We start from the raw sequence: 19789 nt of genomic DNA on the forward strand, positions 1-19789 counted from the left end.
ATGTCCCAGTGAGTTGTGACTAAGATTTCATTTTCTTTGTATGTAAAAATTCATCAAACGCTCTCTCAGCTTTTACCAAGCAACTCTATAATACATTTGATGTCCATCTTCCTTCTTCCTACCAGCCACTTACCCTTTCGTGCAGTTGCATGCGCATTTGTATTTTGTCATGTCTGAATTTAGACCCTGGGTCTGGAAATGCCAAGTACGTGCCTAACTTTACTGAGTGAGAAGGAGTGGAGTTGAGCATATGGCTACATGATTTCTATGTTAAAAAAAAAAAAATGCCATTCAGCAAATTTATTAGGGCTTTATAATGAGTTATCATCAGTAGTTGCAGTAAAATACAACTCAAAAAAAAAAAAATAAGTCTATACCAGAGACTTCGTGATGGAGCGGGCTTTTTGTATGTCCTTTGCTTGCTATTTTACAACATTCCGTAATTCTGGCACTTCCAGAAACATCTACAGCTTGTTCTCCAAAAGCCTTTCATCATGGAAGGTGCTGGACAGCCACAGTGCTTGATGCGAGCCAGGGTGCTCAAAGCCTGCCCTTTGGGCGTGCGGGTAGTTCCTTTGAACCAGCGGGGTTTTATAGCATGAGCATGCCTAGGGAGGGTTTCTCCAGGCTGCATTAGTACTTCAGGACAGGGACTATCCTGTTTTGAAAAACAGGAAAGCCCCTTTTTTATAATGCCACCCTGTTGCACAACAATAACAAGCCATTAGAAAAATGAGGTGGGAGAGGGGATGAAGACTGTCCGGTCCCACTGAGGAGGATGCGTGAGCTACGGCTTTCAGAAGGAAGAAGTGCCCAATGGCCCAGCAGTGTTTTCCTAATCAGTTTGCTCTCCTAACCGATTTTGCTCCAGTTGTGAGTAGATCTTCACCTTTCCCGTGCTGTAAGAAGAGTGATTAAAGGCAACCGAGAGAAGGTGAGTCAACAGTGACTAAAGACCATGCATAAATTCCTAACAAATGGCTAGCAGGGGAGATAAATAGCAGAAACATGAAGCAGCCTGACTTTACTTTGAGTAACACTTTATCTTTGCAGAGACGTCACTGCTGTGTTATATCATTTCCTCTCCAGATATGGCAGTGGAGGAGCAAGACCTTCCCATAGTGGGGCAGCGCAAGGTGATTGGGATGTTTTTCATGGCTGCCTTGGGAGTGCCATCAGCCATAACAGAGCAAAGACTTGGGGCAGGAAAAAATACAGGGAGAAGAGCTAATAAATGACCTTTGCCATAGTGCGATCAAGTCAAGCCCACCAAAAATGGTAGGTGAGGTAAGTGTTTGCTCAGGAGCAGTGTCCTGCCCGCAAGGCATAACCAGGCAGTCAGCTAGATAGGAGCAAACTTGCAACACTGGATTTTTTTGGAGGGCTTGTGTTATCCCTGATAAAAATCTTGTTGGTATTTGGGGCAGAATGGCGCTGCTGGACACTTTGGCTGACTTTCCCTATGCCTTTCCATTACTGCTCTGACAAAATCACGGTGTTTAGTTATTCTTGCTTCAAATAAAATGCTCTGGCCTGGGTACATGTCCTTGAACTTGTGGGTGTCCTTCTCTTTTGCAGGGTCAGATCCCATACAACCCCCAAATGCATGCGCCACAAACGCAGCAGTGAGCATTGCCACAGGGCTGTGCGTGTCTAGTGCTCCTTGTAAAAATCTCCAAAATAGATGTCTTGTGCAGAAAGAAGTTTAAACAAAATGAGCTTCTAGAAGAAAATCTGCCTATTTGATTTTTTTTATTTTTTTTTGGAGAAACACCCTCCCTGTCCCAATGAATTCACACTGATTTGGGGGAAATACGCTCTTTTGCAAGATGGCAAGAGCCAAAGGACTGTGTAGAGCCTTGTGTTCCATCAGAGTTCAAAAAGGTGAGTTCCCATGAGATGGAAAGATTGGTTTTCTTGTTTAATGTGGTCTTTTCTTTGAAGTTAAGGATTTGAATGGCCCATTTCTTATGTTTTCTTTTGTTTTGTTTTTCCCCCTAAATATGTTTATGTTATTGGTTGAAATATTTTGTTAGCTTTGCTTATTTATGCCTGTAGAGGGTATCATTTAGGTAAGTTCTTATTTCTTGCATTTTCCACCTACAATTATGAACATGTAAGAGGAGGAACACGCCTTGTCATAAAATAGTTATCTAACATGAAGTGACAGTAAATGTGTTTGCTTTGCCTGTTTCTTCTTTGTGCCAACTTTCCATGAATATTCTGGTACATGCACAAAATTGTGTGTGTACATATTTATTTGTATATATATATATATACACACACAGGGACATGGGTGGCAACAGCTACAATCGGTTAATGGTAGAAAATGTTAAGGGGTAGGGGGTCAGTTTTAATCTCTTTTTAGTGTGTTTCTCTAAAATTTTGACCAACTAAGTGCGTGTAAGCAATCCCAGGACAGGTAATTTCACTCAGATGAAGGATTTAATTTCCAGTTTTCAGATGACAAATGCTCAGATGAAGGATTTAATTTCCAGTTTTCAGATGACAAATGCTGCAATGAGTGATGCCAGTAACAAAAATTAGTTGCAGAAAATTTAAAAGAAAAAAAAAAAAAGCGTACCCAAACCATTGCAGACTTCTTATTGGCTGTTTGCAGGGTAAAAGCAAATCCATTAAATAAATAATTTGATCCAAATGATTTGTCCAGTTGTTGATGGAGCTAACAGGGTGTCTGGACTTGTCTAGTGGTTTGGTTAGAGCAATAGTGATGAGGAGAGCGATGTAGAAAAGCTGTTTATTTAGAAAGCTGCTCTCCAGTCTGCTGAGAAGGAAACAACCGCAGTCTCCCAAGATGCTATTTTCTTTCCTCAAAATTTCTGAGCCAGAACAGCCAAGCATGGAGCTGACATTCAGTGGAGAACAACTAAACAACTACGGCCAATGGGTGCGGTGGAGCACAATGTGCCACCAAGTGGCATCAAGGCTCTGCACATCCCCTGTGAGGGTGTCAGGAGAGCTCCACGCTATCTATCCCCTCTGCTGTGGTACAACACACTGGTTCCCCAGAGGGAAAGGGGATCGTGGATGATGCTCAGAGGGTTGGTTTGGTGCTGCTTAGTATGTGAGCCTCCAGGGATAGCCGTGGGCTCCTGGTGCTCTGGGGACTCCAACCTCACCACCTGTGCTGGTGAGAAGAGACTTTTCCTATCTGAAAATAACCAGCTGGTGTCTAGAATCTGCTCATGGGAGCATGTCTGATGTGTAATTTGAACTTGATTGTGAGAGCCTTGTAACCTCTCCTGGAGCCAGGATTACCTTCCTGGAGCCGGCTCCTGTTCCCCCAGGTGACTGGGCGGTTGCACAGCTGGGCACTGGTGTGCCTTGGCCTGCACCAGGTATGCTCCAGCCTCCCTCCAGGGAGTTACCAGGCAGAGGTGACTCCTGGGGCATCATCCTCTTCTAAAGGTTCTCCCTTGATGCCTTGCATCAAGCTGCTTACACCCGTTTGCTCAACAGCAGCTGAAACTTGACACTGACTAGGATGAGCATGGAAGGGAGAAACCTGTTGTCTCTAAGGCTGAATCTGCCTTGCAAAGCTTGATGCTCACTGCAGAGCCCCTTGGAAACTTGTTGGTGTCTTGGGATGTTGCTTTTGTGAATGGGGCCAGCCCGGAAATTTGTTTGCGGATGTTTTCTTCCATGCTTTGGAAATATTTGGGTCTGCAGTGCTTGGTCAAAGAATGGCAAGGAGAAATTATTCCTTGTCTGCCACTTACGTGTGGTGTGTCATGAGACTTTTTCTAGTCCAGGCTTTGAATGCAGTCATTGAGTTAGAAGAAAAGTGGTACTAATGGGGAGGTTGGCTAATGCGTTTTGGTGTTGTTGCCATCACCAAAATGCTGAAGCACGAGTCGGATTGTAACTGTGTTTGTGGGACTGGCTGAGAAGCATTTCCACACAGCTCCAATGAACTATGTTCGTCTTTGGTCCCACTTTATAACACGGAAATCAGAGTGGTTTTGGCGTGTGCATTTGGAAAACCAGGTGCAGCACTGATCCAGTTTTCATTTCATCCAAATAACCAGAACTCAGAGAGAGAGGACTTAGCAGAAATGGGTTTGGCTGACAACGAGAGGAACCCAGTAAAATTTCTCCAGCACCAACAAACTTCCCTGGCCTTACACACAGTTCAGAACCATCTCCCAAACTCAGGGACCCCCTTGGCTATGGGTTTTATGTGTCACAAAGGCTGGCTCTGACAAACATTTTTAGAATCACCATCTGTCAGCTTTTCCTTCAGGGATCCCCATTTACAATAGCTTGTATCCAGGCCATGTGCAAATCCCACTGGGCTGAAACTTGGCCCTGCACTAGGTTGGCCTGGATGCAATTAACAAACACAAAATTTATTCAATTTAGTTTGGCCAAAAATATAAGATTCTTTTGTTTGCAGATGCTGAAGTTTAGATGCCTTTCCAAACTTATCAAGGACAAGGGAACTACTTTGGAGAAAATAACAGCCAACCCCAAAGTCATCCTAGAATTCAAATTGAACCAGAAACCTAAGCACTGAGTTGTTCGTGGAGCTCAGGAATACAGTCCATTTTTTGATTACAGCACTTTTCACTGCTGTCTCTGAACTTCATTGTTCTATCTGGGCTTCAGACAGAAACATCGGAAGAAGACACCCAGCATTTGCAGCATTGGGGCGAGGTGGGGGGGCCAGCAGGAAGCATCAGATATCGCCAGGGAATTCTTCAGTTCCAGGAGGTTTGGAGAAATGTCTGACCAAAATCGCAGAGCGTGGAGGCCAGGACTGTCATGGGAGCACGTCTGAATTGCTTTGGTCTGGAGGTCTGTCTGAAAATGTTGTAAGATCAGGATCTGTCCCTCTTGATTGTCCATCCAGGCTCTCCATTTTTTAGGTCTTATCTGCCAGACTCGAGCATGATAAACCTTATGGAGCCTGATTTGTCTGCCTCAGAAAGATGAAGGGCTGATTCAATCCTTCTGCTTTCACATCTTTGTTTCCCAGCTTCCACAAAAGCACCAGACCACTTAATTTATTCCCATCATCTGTGCAGGTACACTGTGATTATCAAACAAAATTCATGCCTAGGATGCGGGCCTTCTTTGAGCACTGTTAACCCCTCACCACCCATCTCCCCCTGTGACCCCTGGTCCAGGGAGGGAGCAGAGCCTCTAGCTGGGCTGAGTGGTGGGATGAGAAGCTAAAGGAGAGTTTCCCTGCACGTACCTGGTGGCAAGCAGGCCTGCTGCCAGCAGCCAACGCAGCACAAGAAGGGTTTCAAGTAAGCACTGATCAGCACGGTGTAAAATCTGCGCGTGTATTACCTCCCCCAGGTAGCTTCGCTCCAAGAGATAACACGGGAACGTTTCACAAAGACCTTCTTTTTTTGCTAATTAAGGAGAACGTGCACCAAACATCTCCACCAAAGCGAAGACCCAGAGGTGCTGGGGACATCTGGTCACCCCTCTGCATACCTCCCAACCACCCCTGCCACGCCGCAGGAGGGGGAGCAGATGGGGTGCCATGCAGCCACCCGGCGCCCGCCGCTGCCGGGTTAGTTAGTATGCTGGGGCTGTGCGGTTCCTCTGCCATCTTCATTCACCTTAGAAATGTGGAGTTTGAATGGTTTATCTCTATTAATCACCAGCTCAAAAAGCTTTGTGCACCAAGGGCCGCAGATAATTAACTTCACTATACTGCTTGTCTTATCAGTATCAACCTCTTGTCCTCCTGTGAAATAGTTAAAACCATCAGCCCCTTTTTACTTTTCCATTTAACTCTAATGCTTTAACACTGATGTTCTAAATGGCCCCGTGATTCATACTTATTAGACAAACCTTTCTTTCTGCATCTCTTATATTTTTTGATAATTGGCCATGTACGTTTCTAAGGGGCTCAACAGCTTTTCATGCCACTATACTAATAATTAAAGGTTTCTCGCAGCCTTTCAGATTTCTCTTTACCTTTTTTTCTTTGATAAGTATAATTTGCTGTTTAATTTGGGGGCGGGGTGGGGAGGAAGAAAAGTAGTAGTGAGAGGCCGACTGAATAGGAAAAGGTTTTGTTTAACAAAATTCACTGATTTTAAACAAATCTGCACCGCTTCCCCATTTTTGTCCCTCCTCTCACCGGAGCTGTACTGCTAAGAGAGGAGAGGGGGAGGCAAGGTGTGGTGGAGGCAGGAGATGGGGGTTTGGTTCCTTTGGAGCTGCTTGGTTTAGCCCTTTGCTGTACTCACGTCCTCCTCCCCACCAGCTCCCCAGGAGCTGATGTGGGACCAGGCTCCTGCTCCACTGGGCACAATGGCAATTGGGCTGCCTGGCTGTGCCAAGGGAGGCTACGGTACACGATCCCTCATGCTGTGCTGTTTCATCTCCATGTCCCAGGTTGTTCTTAAGGGACCTTTCCTCCCAGAGGCATTTTTTCTTAACTCCATCAATCTGCTGTCCAACTCCTCTGTCCTACCTAGCTCTCAGGGGCTGAATCTGGGTGTTTATGCACCTGATGCTTATGCTATCCAGAAGGATTGCTCCATTTTGTGTGGTTTTGTTCCCTGCCTGTCTCTCCGAGAAACCCTTCCTGTTCTAGAGTACTCTTTTCCCTCTCCCCCTTGCATTATTTGAGTTTTTCCCTTTTGTGTCACTTGGTTTTGTGTTTGTATTATTTTTAATCCAGGTTCTCCAGTGCCTTCTCTCCTCCTGTTTTTGGGTTCTTCCCATCTCAGCTCATTTCTACCATTGTTCCTGCTCTGGGACCCTGCTGGGAGACGACTGAGCTGGGGGCTACCCTTGGTCCAAGCAACAGAGCCATCCCATGTGGAGAACAAGCCCAAAGGGTTCCCCAGGGGCATTGCCCTACATCCATGAAGAACACACGGATGCTTTTGGCCACACCACACTGCTGGATCTTCTCTCAGCACCAGCCCTAGGTGAGTACCACCATGCAAACAGAGGGGAGACACCGCATCTGGGGGAGCCCCATTGCTGCCATGGCCAGCTCTGCTTCCCCGGGTGCTGCCTGGCTTGGGAGAAGTGTTTGGGGGCTCTTGGATGCAGGGGCATGGGCAAGGATGGGATCTGGGAAGAGAAACTGCTGCTGTGACAGCCTGTTGGGCTGTGTTCATGCAGGCGAGGCCACTTGAGCTGAGAGGACCCAGTGTCTATGTTCTTCACTAAAACTACTCTGAAAAATGTTACTCAGTAGCTCCCATTCTAATTTTTAAATTAATTCTCTCCAGCCCCCTACCTCTTTCCATGCACATAGGCTCAGCAAACATTATTGCTTGTGCTAGGGTACGTTACTAAACCCCAGCTCCTGAAGTCATGCAATGGGAGGCCCTTTAGCCCCTTCAAAAGAAAACATTTCCAAGGTTTTGCAGAGAAGGATATGTGTGTGACCCCATTGAGCACTCTGAAGTGCTCACACAGAGACAAACACCCAACACTCTGTTTTAAGACCTGCGATTTTTACACCATCTCTCGATGTGGGGAGGAGGTGGGAGCAGAGGGAAGAGCTGATAATAAATTTTTCCCTGTCAGAGATGGGCAGCGTGGTGTTGTGCTCCTCCAGCCAACACACAGCGGCCGTTTCTTATCAGCCCCAGTGCTGAATTACAAAACAAGTTCATGCAGAAGTCACTCAGGTTGTTGTGCGTGGGTTCTGTTGTTGATGTTGGGTTTTGGTGTGGGTTTTTTTGTTTGTTTGTTTGTTTTTTTGACTTTGCTTTTTGAGCAAAGAATTCATACAACCTGTAATCTATTTGGGGTTTGTTCTCCAGTATGGGAGGAATAAAAAGGCCAGTGATGCTTCTGTAGAGAATAATTCATCCCATCCTACTTGCATGGGTGCTAAGTGACCCCTTCGCTCAGCTCCTGCTTGGGCTGGGGAGGCGAGCGGGCTGCCTCCCGTATCTCCGTTAGCTGCTGGGGGTTAATAGGGGCACTCGACACACACAGGCAGGCTCTAAGCAGGGTCAGGGGGCAGCCAGCACATTGCGACCTGAAATCTGACGGCTTTTACTCATTCCAGGTTAGCTGACCCCATTTCTCCCTGGGTAACTGCCTTGCCCCATGCCCACCCTGGAGCACACGCTGCTGCAGGAGGCTGGCCTGTCCCCGCTGAGCACTGGGGACAGCAGTGACCCCCCTGCATGGATGCGCTCTTCACCCTCATATTCCGTACCCCAAGTCACTAGCCAGTATCTCAAGGGGAAATAGAAAGCAGCAGCGGTTGTTTAACATCCAGCCCCTGCCCCTCTGCCATCTCGAGCAGGACAGCTCGAAGCTGCTCAGCTCCGGATGATTTATTTGTATTTATTATACCCGCCAGGCCCGGTGCTGTGCAGCAGCGCAACCGCGGGGACCTGGCAGTGTCTGGGGTGCTGCGGAGCAGGACCTGACCCTGACGTCCCCCCGTGTCATCACCCATCCCATCCAGAGGTTTATTTTCAGCAACTTTGCAATGCAAACAGCGGTAAGATCTCTTCCTGAGCTCCAACCACCATCCCTGGCCGTTCTCACTGATGCTTCAGTTTTCTCCCTTTCCCCTGAGCCCAGGCTCCGAGGGCAATTCCCTTATCTCTGCCTGTTTTGTTTTGGTATCTCACACAGCAGAGTGTCTCGAGGTGTCTCTCCTCCTTCCTCCTTTCCAGCTGTCTGTCTCCCTCCATCACTTTGTCACCCTCAGCTGCTTGTTAGTCTCTGCTTCCCTCCTCCTTCTCCCTAGTTGGTCCATTCGTCATTTTTCCTCAGTAGTCCTGGCTCCTTTCTCTCCCACTTCTTCTGTCTCTTGTTTCTCCCTCCTTTCTCTCGTTCGTTTTTCCCCCCTTGTGTCGGAACTTCTTTCTTTGATTCCCCCCGCCTCCACCTCCCACCCTTTATAGTGCTGTTATCTGTGATTTTGGCAAAGAGCACATTTATTGGGGAGGAATATCCCCATGGCAACGCAGCAGATGGTGACTTTTGATTAGCTTGGCTTTTTTTTTTTTTTCCCCCGACTGCCAAATCACAATCCGTCTTTGAAATTAAATCAGGCTGTGATAGCATCAGTTGTTCTGGAGAGGGGACGAGAGAGAAACAAGACTGAAGTATTACAGCGGGAGCCAGGATGTAATGCAAATTCGTGTTTTTTAACCCCAGCAATAAAACCCCCCTGTTCATTCCGGGAGCAGGAGGAACCACAAGAGAGGGAATAATAAAACTGGAAAAAAAAAAAAAAAAAAAAAAAGATTTTGGAAAAAAAAAAACATCACCCCACATGGGCTCCTCACTCCGAGCATGCTGATGTTTGTCTCTGTAGGGCTGGTGTTGCCCCTCGCCAAGTCACCAGTGCTGCCAGGCCCAATCCTGCAGCTGTTTGAGCACTGCCGAGGGTTTTTCTCTTGTCATGGATGGTGGGAAGAGGCCAGGTTCTCAGCTGAGCAATTGGAGCAGCTATTTATTAATGGGGTGCGGCATCCAAAGCAGGAGGAAAACATGAGCAAGTGGCTTCTGGAGGGAGACGAGGGGATTTTCAGGGTAAAGCAGGGAGGCAGAGGAGCTGGAAGGGGTGGCTGGCATTGGCAAGCCAAGATGCTGAGGGATGGAGGGCATGGGAAAGTGAGGAGATGTCTGTAAGGGCACCGGGGAGGTCTGCGCCTGGGGAAGGAAGGGCACAAAGCTGTGCCATGAAGAGCGAGTTGCAGGGCATAGCCCTGTGGAAGATGGGGAAGCAGATACCGGCGCCAGACAGTGCAGAACTTTCTTGAACGCCTCAGAAGTGGGTGGTATTCGAGTCCCACAAGCTCTTTCGCCTGGTGCCTTCTGGAGGGTGACCAAAGGTGAATGCAACTGAGCGCTAATCATAGCTGAAGATAAAGGAGGGCTTGAAAATGAAAGCTGTGGAGAGGAGATGACTAATGGCCCGGCCATTTCGTGGGAACTGACGCGTCGGCTCAGGCTGTGAGTCTGCCGGGCTGCTATCTCCAATTACTCATGTTCCCCACGCAGGAGTTCAGCAAGCAGTTGTCTGGTCTCCGTGCTGACTCCTTTGGACGCAATAAGGTTAGAAGTTATGGCTGAAGGTAAATAAAGAGTCACATCCAGTCTTGGTGAGGCTCAGCTGAGGATGGTGGGGTTTCATCAGAAGCTGTGCCCTTGTGGCCCGCAAAATCTTTGAACATATGGGGTCATCTTGTTCTTTATAACAAATAACTGAGGTGTTCCCACTACACTTCCTGGTACGTACTCCATGCTCTCCCACTTGCTTGGAGCTATGGGCCTCCACTGTGACTCTCCCACTGCATTTTTACTCAAACCAGTGCCTTTTCCTGCTATTGCTCCAGGGGACTCTGCAGGCTGTCTTAAGTTCTTCCAAGATAAGCTCTCTGGCCAACAGATAAAATTTTGCTGCAGATGTTGTTGCTTCTGTTGGAGAGCTCAGTTTGGGAGCATTTTGTGTACGCCTGGTGTTAGATCTGATGTTCTTTGAGGAGAAGAGACGATTTGGGTGCAGGGGATGAGTCAGGTAGGGATGGCACTGCAGCTTAATTGCCAGGGGATATCCCAGGGCCTGATTCTTCCCTGTGAGTTGATGGCAAGAGGGAGAGCTCCAGTCTGCAGTGGCTCACATGTCAGTGGACAGCATGGGAGAAATATTTCATGAGCACTGTGCGATCTAAACCTCTTACCAGATCTCAGGTGGCTACATAGGGGAGGTTAACCCATGGTCCAGTCTGTTTACATGGTAAATCCTAGTTTAGACAAGAGTTTGTAGCTGCTGGGCATTGCTTCTCTTGCGTTGGTCAGATGGCTGCTGCCCAAATGGCTGAGCTCCTTGCCCTGGGCACCCTGCCAGCGTCTGCCTGCCCTTAAATCTCTCCCCCAGAACATCTTCCCTTGCAAGCACCTTGCAGACGTGCTCTTCTCTTCCCTCACGCACGCCCCCAGGAGAAAAACATCATCTGTAGGAGCCGTGCGTGCTGTGCCTGTGTGCTCTGCCCCGCGGTGCTGCCCTGCCCGAGCCAGTGACCCCCGGCGGGGTGCAGGAGCTGCTGGTGGCTGCGAGCCCACGCTGCCCTGCATCCCGCCGGCACGGCGTGCGTGTCCCGAGCGGTCCCAGCACGAGCCTGGCATCCGCAGGGCTGCGATCCAGGCCAGAGAAGCTGCACAAAACAAACCGGCTGTGACACCGCGGCAGCGTGCTCCAGCCTCTCCGGCTTGACACCGCATCGTTGTATATTGATGCCATGACACCAGCGCTCAAAATAGCACCGGGACAATTTGATTTCCTGCAGATCTCAGGATGGGGTCATAAAAACGGAGACTGTTCTGGAGAAATGGGATAGGGTGGAAATGTTTGTAGTGACATCACAGCCGCTTCCATGCCAATGGCCTCCTACTGCTGCAAACATGTGATTGTGATTTTGTTGCACGCTCCATCAGAAGAGAGCCAGGCTGGCCGGGGAGGGAGAGGGAGGAGAAGGGACGGAAATATTCAGTTCTTGTATCTTGATTCAAATATCTGACAATAGCCTTGCAGCCTGGGGTGCTGAGTGATCAGGAGTGGGGCTGTGGGGCTGCTGCCAGATCAGGGGAATCCAGGGGTTTGCAAAGCCCAACTGAGGGCTGGGTAAGGACCCTTGGCTTTGTGGTGGAGGATGCTGCTCTGCATTGGGGTGCTTCGCTGGAGAGTTGGGTGGTCTCCTCATGCTCACTCTTCCCCACTGGTCCCAGTTGCATTTAACGTCACTCTTCTTGGCAAAAACAACCTCCAGGCCTGAAATATGGCTGCAAAAGCCACCATGTAGCTGTTGTCTTTTTGGGGTTCCTGCTATAGAGGGGAACAGATCTCAGTCTTGGAGCTTCACCTTTCAATCAGGGAGCAGCAGTGAGGGGTTTAAGTAGCCGAAGGTGGAGAAGGGAAAAAGGGAGCAAAGAGATAGGAAGAGGAGAGAAACAGAAGTCAGCCCAAAAGGCAAAACTGGTCTGTGTCTGAAGGAGCTCGCAGGAGGAAACCTTTCATTGCCCCACAAAGGGCTCTGGCGGCTGCAGAGCCCAGCTCGGAGCAGTATTTGCAGGGGGATGGGGCAGTGAAGGGATCTGGTTAATGCACCCCTCCATCCGATTAGGCTGTCAGAAAACCAAACTGCTTCCATCACTGTCTGAGGAGAGACCCACTCCTTGCTTAATGTGCTCGCGGTCCCTTTGCTGCCACTCCAGGGAGTGGGGCCACCGCCACCGCAGTGTGCAGCAGGCTGTGAGTTTAAAATCCTATTAGGCAGAGACTAACAGTTGCAAAAAGAAAGCAGGTATCCCCTAGTGGGGATTTAAAGATGTTTAGACATAATTGGATTTTCCAAGCAGATGTCATTATTGTTAAACCGTTGCCCACTTGATATGTTCAAGTTGTTGGCTGTAATTGCTAAAATTAGCAGGTCTGTATAGAGCAAAGGTCAGTCGGTTAATATTGTGATTTAGTATTTTATGAAGTAATTCCAAATGCTTTTATGTATGTTTTTGTTTTTGCAGCCTAAGCCCACATTAAAGTAGTTGTGGGGCCTGCTAATAAAATAATGACTCAGTCTCTCCGAGCCGGCTGCCGGCCGGGCTCGAGCCGCCTCCGCTGCGCGCTCCTGCTGCTGCTGCCAGGGCTGGGCGCCTGGGGCTAGGGCTGCCCTCAGGCAGGAGCCCTCCAAGTGGCTCCAACCCGCTCCCTTCAAGCAGAGCTGGTGCTTGAAACCAACCCCTTACAGCCTGCGGTGGCTGAGAAAAAGTTCTGCCACCAGAGCCTCTGGTCCTCGTGGTGGATCAGCTGTGCCTGCGAGCACCTTCAGCGAACGCCCCTGAAGGACGCACTGCTGGCCTCGCAGGTCCCAAAACACAGCTTTTTTACAGGGAAGGTGTATTTCTGGAAGAGCCTGTCCTGGGACAGGCAAGGGTTTACTTCCAAGGCTACGTTGAAAGGTTTGCTGAGGTTCATTTATTTTTGTAACATGGGCATAACCCATTTCCATGGATGGTTTGGGTACACCTGGCAGATTTCCTGCTATGGCAGGAATGCAGAACTTTGATAATGCAGTCTGACCTGCTTTCTTACCACCAGCCCTTTATGGCTCTCTTTTTTTCCCCTTTTTTCTTTCCCTTTTTTTTTTTTTTTTTAATCTATAATCTTTTGCTTGCAGGAAGTGCTGAGAGGTGTTTTGTGGCCTGCAGTGCACAGGGAGATGTGGAAGAAGAGATCTGCAGGTCGTCCTGGACCCAACACTTACTGCGTAAGCAAGCTTGGGTCTCTTCCTGACCCGTGTTCCCATATTCCTAAGAGCAAGTTTTGGTGTGTGCAGCTGCCAGGACTGCCACAGGAGCTCTGTGTTGCTGCAAGAGGTTGTGGAAGCGATCTGAGCAAGGGATGAGAAAAGGAACTGTTCACTCTTAGATGCTGCCTTACATACTGCTGCAAGGGAGGGAATTGATGACCCAATCAGGCCAGGTCTAAGATGTATCTAAGACGTATCTGTGTATCTTGATCACAGATCAAGAAATCTTGAATGTGCACAAAAATATCCCATTAGTGGGTGAGATTGAAGCAAAGCTTCAGCCCTAGCAAGCTGAAAAGGTTGTGGAGCTGGGAATTCAACTCTGGTCCAGATTTCAAAACATGCTATTTTGATCAAAGACCGTTTCAGCTTCCGATCCAAAATGTGCATTTTTTTTAATCCTTGAACTTCCTCCAAAGTAATGTAAGGTAAATTCAAATGGCCACCACACACGAACATAGTGTCCACATAGAGAATGTTGGTAGAAGTGTTTACTTGTTTGCTCTGACCAAAATCATCATCTGCCTGCACCAAACGCAGAAATTCTTTGTGAACCCCGGGGTCCCAGTGCCTGCAGGGCTCCTTACAGCTCGCAGACCATGGAGGAGCAGACATGGATCACCCTGCTGGCTGTCCCTGCTCCCATCACTGCTGGCTTCCCTCTGTGAACCCACAGTGTCCTCAGGCTTCTCCTTGCCTCCCAGTGCTGTGCCCTTTTCTCATGGGAGAGGGTCTCACAGGGACTTAACAGTCCTTGATATAACAAATGCAGTTTTGTTCTGTTTTTCTCAGCTGAACATGGCATCAGTTTGCTAAGGAAGGCAATTTATGCTATGTTTTTCTTTTCAAAAGTAAAAGGTTTCGATTAAGTATTCTGGCAAATTTAACTTAGTGTTGGGAGTCCTTTATGAATATCCCTACCTCACAGTCCCCTTCAAAGCACGGGAGTCTGTTATTCCCATTTTACAGCAGAGGAAACAGATGCAAAGACCTGCCCAAACACAGGCAGCAATTGCAATCTGGATTACAGTGAAAATGTCCCTGAAAGCTAGTTCTGCTCTCCAGGGAGACATCAGTGGGCAGGACAAGCTGGGAAACTCAAGGGGACGTAGCGTGGGACCAAAAATGAGAGGCGTGTAGGATTTTAAATGCCTAAGGTGATGTGACCAAGCAAGAAACAAGGCTCAGTGGTTCATGTCAGCACAGGGGAGGGTGGAAACGTGGGGAGCGCGTTCCTCAGCTCAGTGGAGGATGAAAGCAGCATGCTGCCAGGCTGTGCAAGAAATGCATTGTGAGCTGGCTCTTGCAGCTGTGAGCAAGACAATGAGGATGGTAAAGTACCATCTAACTCCCCGCATCCAGCTTTGCACAAAGAGGGAGCTAAATTGAGCCCCCTGGAATCTGTTTGCTCATGGTTTGAATTTAGCTGGCTTTGTCTGAACAACTCCAAGCAGAAAGGGACCATAGGTTGTCCCAGTCCAAGACCCAAATTCACCTTCTCCTTGCTCGCTTTCTGCCTCTGAGCTACACAGGGGTCTCCAGTCATAGTTTGCAGGGTGTTCTCAAGAAACACATCATTTTCTTTTATGGTCGTTAAGGAACAACATTTTCTTCCTTCCCTTCCTCACTGAAGTCTTCCTTTGTTTTATTTTTCCTGTGGCAGTCCCTCTCTTCTGGGCTCTGCCTGACCCACTGAGCCTCCCCATTTCCTTGCCTGTATACAAAATCTGTTGCCAATGAGTACGGCCCTTGTGTGCCAGTGCCCAAAGGCAGGACAGCCTTCACTCAGCCTCAGGGCTGTGCATGGGGGTCAGACAAGAGTCTTTATTCTTCTAGCCAGCAGAGTTCAACTTTGGCAGAAGGGTCCGCTTCAAGGGGTGGGAAGAGAGCCTGTAGACTGTAACAGAGCTCCCTTACCTGTTCACCAACCAGCCCATCTCTTCTTGCTCTACTAGCTAACTTGGTCTATTTGGCAAACCAGCAAGGTTCTTTTGTTTGTATTTACTGTACCTACTTAGTGAACAAGCAGTGTGTATCGCCTTACACCGGGTCAGTACAGCCCCCCTCCTTAGTTTAGCATAACTTCTTATCTTTACCTGTCAAGTATTTGTTCCAGGCCATTGAGAAGCTGGCACCGGTTGTGTCATGAACTCAGCATTTATTAATACTGCTCATAGTAGATCCCATCCGCTGAGCAATGAGGGCATGTCCCACAGCTTGCAGTTGATGCATGTGCTGGGGGACGTTATAATTTCAGGTGTTCTCTTCCATTTATCGTCACAGACCTCAAATGGCCATCTTCTTCCACTTCTATTGTCTCCTGCCCGTTCTCGATGATTTTCCGGGTGGTGACCTTCTTGCCGTTGATCCCTTCAGTAGTGGTCAAGACTGATCTGAAACTGTGTGGCTCAGCCATGTCCTCAGCAAAGGAGAAGGTGGGCTGCTCACTAGGGCTGAATGGATTAAATGGCATGAAAGACTGCACGAAGTCAGAAAACAAACTGGAGCAGCTTCCTCTTCCACTTGGACCGTGCTTGTTTTCATCACCATTCCTGAGGTTGTCAAATGGGTCCCAGAAAGCATGCACAAAGGGATCCATCCCTCCAAAGAAATCCCTAAAGATCTCATTGGGGTCTTGGAATACATAAGTGGTGTCAAAAAAGCTGTTATGACCCATTGAGGGACTTCTTGCTCTGTGGGAAATGCTCTCCTTAACAGACCTGTCATAGAGCGACCGTTTCTGAGGGTCAGACAAAACCTCGTATGCCTCAGCGACAGCTTTGAATTTCTTTTCAGCTTCCTCCTTGTTGCTGGGATTCTTATCAGGATGCCATTGTAGTGCCAGCCTGCGGTAGGATTTCCTAATGTCATCCTGGGAGGCGTTTTTTTGCAGTCCAAGGACTTTGTAGTAGTCCACCATCTCAGAAGTGAGGTGAGGCTGTTTGGAAGTCGCCTGGTGCCTCTCTCCCACCAAGGATTTGAAGCCTGGGGGTGTCCAGCTTCCAGACACAACTGGACACCCGCTGCCACTGTGTGCCTCGGGGACAGGCGGGCACTCGGATCACCCCTTGCTCCGCTTCGTCCTGTGCTGTTACAGGAGGCAAGCCCCGTAAAAATAGCCTTTTTTTGAAGCCTGTTGTTCCCAAGTCATGGGATTATGACCTCAGAGGGGGCTCAGCCAACCACTGCTCGGCTGATCTGACTTCATTCTAGGGTGGAATGGGTTGTCACCAGCCTTGCATTTTCAAGCAGATGTCGTACACATGTTGTAGTCGCCCCATGGGACTGTGGTATGGCAGCTGTGATGTGTGGCCTCATCAGCTCGGTTTCTGCCTGTACCTGCCCAAAGGTGGGATTCTCAGACACACACTGTGCTTTCGTGTGCCATCCAGGGAAGCGTTGTGCAGTCAGGTCATCTTACATCCATACGGTGTTTCCTATGGCAGCAGCCACAGGAAAGCTGTTTGCATTTTGGATTCCTGCAACTGGGGAAGAGTGTTGATAAGTTGGACAAGGCTCAGGGAAGATCCATAAAATGTAATTAAGGATTTGGAAAACATGCTCTGGAGTGATACATTCAGGGAATGTTTCTCGGTATTAAGAGGAAGTTCAACACCAGCTTCATTGTAGCCTCTGAGAACATGAATGGGAACAGACCTTCAGTGGTACAGGGATCTTCAGACTCTCAGGGAAGGAAGCTGGAAGGTGGCACTAGCAAATTCTAACTCCAAAAATGTTGCACGTCCTTCAGCGTGAAGGTAGTAAATCACTGAAATATTCCTCATGTGGCCATTTTTAAACCCAGAGTGGACCTTTTACCTAAAATCCTGATTAGATTACCATTAAGGTCTCTTCTGAATTTATAGCCAAGCCTAATGCTTCGTGAAGAGCTTAACTTCCCTGTTAGTAACAAAATAAATGCCAAGGATGAAGATCTTTGACAACCTCAGCCTCTTTTCTGTGTGTTTTTTGGGTATTGACCCCAGGTGCATGCACGTACACAGGGATGCCCCATGAGCTCAGTGCAGACAGGTTCAGCCTGAGGAGTTGGGCTTTGCTGATCAAATGTTTGGCTATCCTGCATCTGTTTCTGTTCCCTGCGTTTTCCATTCCTGTGGGAAATAACAGATCTGCACAGGGAGTCGTTGCAGGAAGGAGGTCTCCAAGGAGGTGCCAGTAACAAGAACTCGGCTGTCTGTAACCCTGTCATAAACACCTACTGGTGGCAGCATGTGTTGCAGATCACTGCCCTCGTTTCCATCATCCAGCACTTGGGGAAAGAGTTGAGAGCTGCCCATGTGAAAGACCATGTGTGCGGCGTACGAGCTGGCTGCTTTGCTTGCAATCTTCACCAAGGGGCTCATTCATTTTGTCTGGTGGACTTTTTTATGACCGTCTATGGGACTTGAGGGCGATTTGAGCTTGCCACCAAAATGTGCAGCAGCTCCTAGCCAGTGTCACCACGGTCTGTTTGCAGAAGCTTGACAGACATTTCGAGAGCAATTGCTGTTCCTGTTGTCTGCTACCCAGAAGGGAAAATGGGACATGAGAGGCAGGTGGGAGAGGCCTGTTGGAGGGTCCCAGGCCAGTTATCTGCTGCAGGGAGTGGGGCTGTGCACAGAAGGGAGGAGGTGACTCTGTCTTGGGCTGTCTCCTTGCAAAGCATCTCCTCCCCGAGCTGCTTTTGATGATGAGTGCCCATCTCAGACTGGCTGGCGCACTGGATTATCTGTCTTGGATTTAGCGCATCCTACCCATCTGAAACATGGGGAATGGTTTTTCTCCTGTCATCCCAGGGCGGGGGACTCTCGCTGCCTGTCTGTCTGCTGCCTGCAGCAGGCGTCAGACGTTAGCAGCCATTCGACAGGGGCCACTGCTGTGAGCCAAAAGAGTTTGCGAGGAAGAGAGAAAGGGTTGAGGAGAGATGGGGAGAAAGGGAAATGAGAGAGACGTGCACACTTAAGTAACTAGACCCAAACTAGCCTGGCAGCCCCATCCCTAGAAACCAAGGCTTTGAAATGAGAAATGTTTTTCGTATCTTAAATCTCAAGTACAAACAATAAAAACCAGCCTAGACTGTGTTCTTTGAAGAGAAAGTACGAGTGACCTGAACAGTGGTTATCAGCAGCGTCATTAAGATAAACCCTTAACATGATTTAAAGCATCCGAAACTGAAGGCAGCACTTTCAGATACTAACAAAATGGTCTGACATTGGGGATGAAAATCAATAGTAATCTGATGTCACTAAAAATACTCAAAAGTGTCCCATGGCTGATGGAGGTGAGATTAGTGTAAATATTTGTATTCTAATCAGTGGCACGCGAGGGCTGGAGGCGGCCTTTCTGTCTATTTAATTAATGGAGTGGCTTTTTAAAAGGATCCTAATCATATGTGATTGTATCTGCTTATCAACATTTTTGCTAATTAGATGATATGGAGGCAGTCACTCTGCTAATTCCCTCATCCAAACAGCATATCCTGCACAGATAAAGTACAGTCTCTTTTTAATAAGAAACAATCATGAGACAGACTAACCTTAATGGTGCTTATTATCCGAGGATCTTTGGGATTTTCTCTTCTACCCACCCCCTCCTTCCTTTTCCTCTGGTCGCTGCTTCAGTATGCCAGATGGATGCGGATGTGGTGGTCCCTGTCCCCCCATGCTCCAGGCACCACCAAGTCCCCCTCGTCCCTCCCAGCCAGGCGTCGGGCTGGCGTCAGGCTGCGAGGGCAGGGGTGGTGAGCAGGTGGGGATGGGGAACAGAACAATGGGCACCAAGGGATGAAAAGCCCTGAGATTTTGGTACCTGGACCGCTGGTGACCCCACGTTTGTGGCCCCCATCACTGATCTTGCTCCTGACACCCTAAAATGTCCTGGTCCAGAAAAGAGTGAGCATCTCTGAGATGTGGGCATTTTCTTCTATTGTTGTTGTTGCTGTTGTTGTTATAGTTTCTCCTATTTTAAAAGGGACTGGGGACGAAGGGAAGTCTCCCTGAGTATTTTCTTACCAGCCCTATTGATCCCATGACAAGCCTGGGTTTCTTTTATCTAAAACATGAGCCAGAGACATTTGTTCCAAGTCCTTTGGCTATCCAAACAAACACAGGTCACACTTTGCCCCGCCAGTCAGGCTGTCATCGGCTGCCTGCCCCCAGGGCAGCTCCGCTCACCCCCTGCCTGCTCCCAAAGTCTGGCCAGGATGGGCACGTGAGCCTGACCTGGTGGGGGGACGGACGGACCTGCTCGTCTTCAGGAAGAAGATCAGGACTGAAATTCTGTCACCCCAAGAGCATCTGGGTGCACCGGAGGAAAGAAGGGGGTAGGTGCCTGGTGTTTAATTTGGGGAGGTTGTTTGCTGGGTTTGCAGCTGTGGGTGTTGGGCAGAAAAAGATTAAATGGTGTGGATTACTGCCTCTGCAGGCTGGAGGGAGGGCCAGCGTGTCCTCAGTGCGGAGGCTGGCGGCAGGACGGGACTTGGGATGGGTCTGGGGAGCACTGCC

The 19789-nt window shown here is 48.6% G+C and overlaps 1 protein-coding gene across 1 annotated transcript; it reads right to left on the reverse strand.

The window, feature by feature from the left end:
- Positions 1 to 15514: 15514 nt before the first annotated feature.
- Positions 15515 to 16206, reverse strand: DNAJB8 (DnaJ heat shock protein family (Hsp40) member B8; the record flags this gene model as incomplete). Its single annotated transcript, XM_084531338.1, has 1 exon — positions 15515 to 16206. The coding sequence occupies one exon, from the start codon at positions 16204 to 16206 to the stop codon at positions 15532 to 15534; it is 675 nt and encodes a 224-aa protein (XP_084387464.1). The 3' UTR covers positions 15515 to 15531.
- Positions 16207 to 19789: the final 3583 nt, after the last annotated feature.

The sequence above is a fragment of the Aythya ferina genome, assembly GCF_964211825.1.
Source record: "Aythya ferina genome assembly, chromosome: 10".
In the NCBI taxonomy this organism is placed as follows: domain Eukaryota; kingdom Metazoa; phylum Chordata; class Aves; order Anseriformes; family Anatidae; genus Aythya; species Aythya ferina.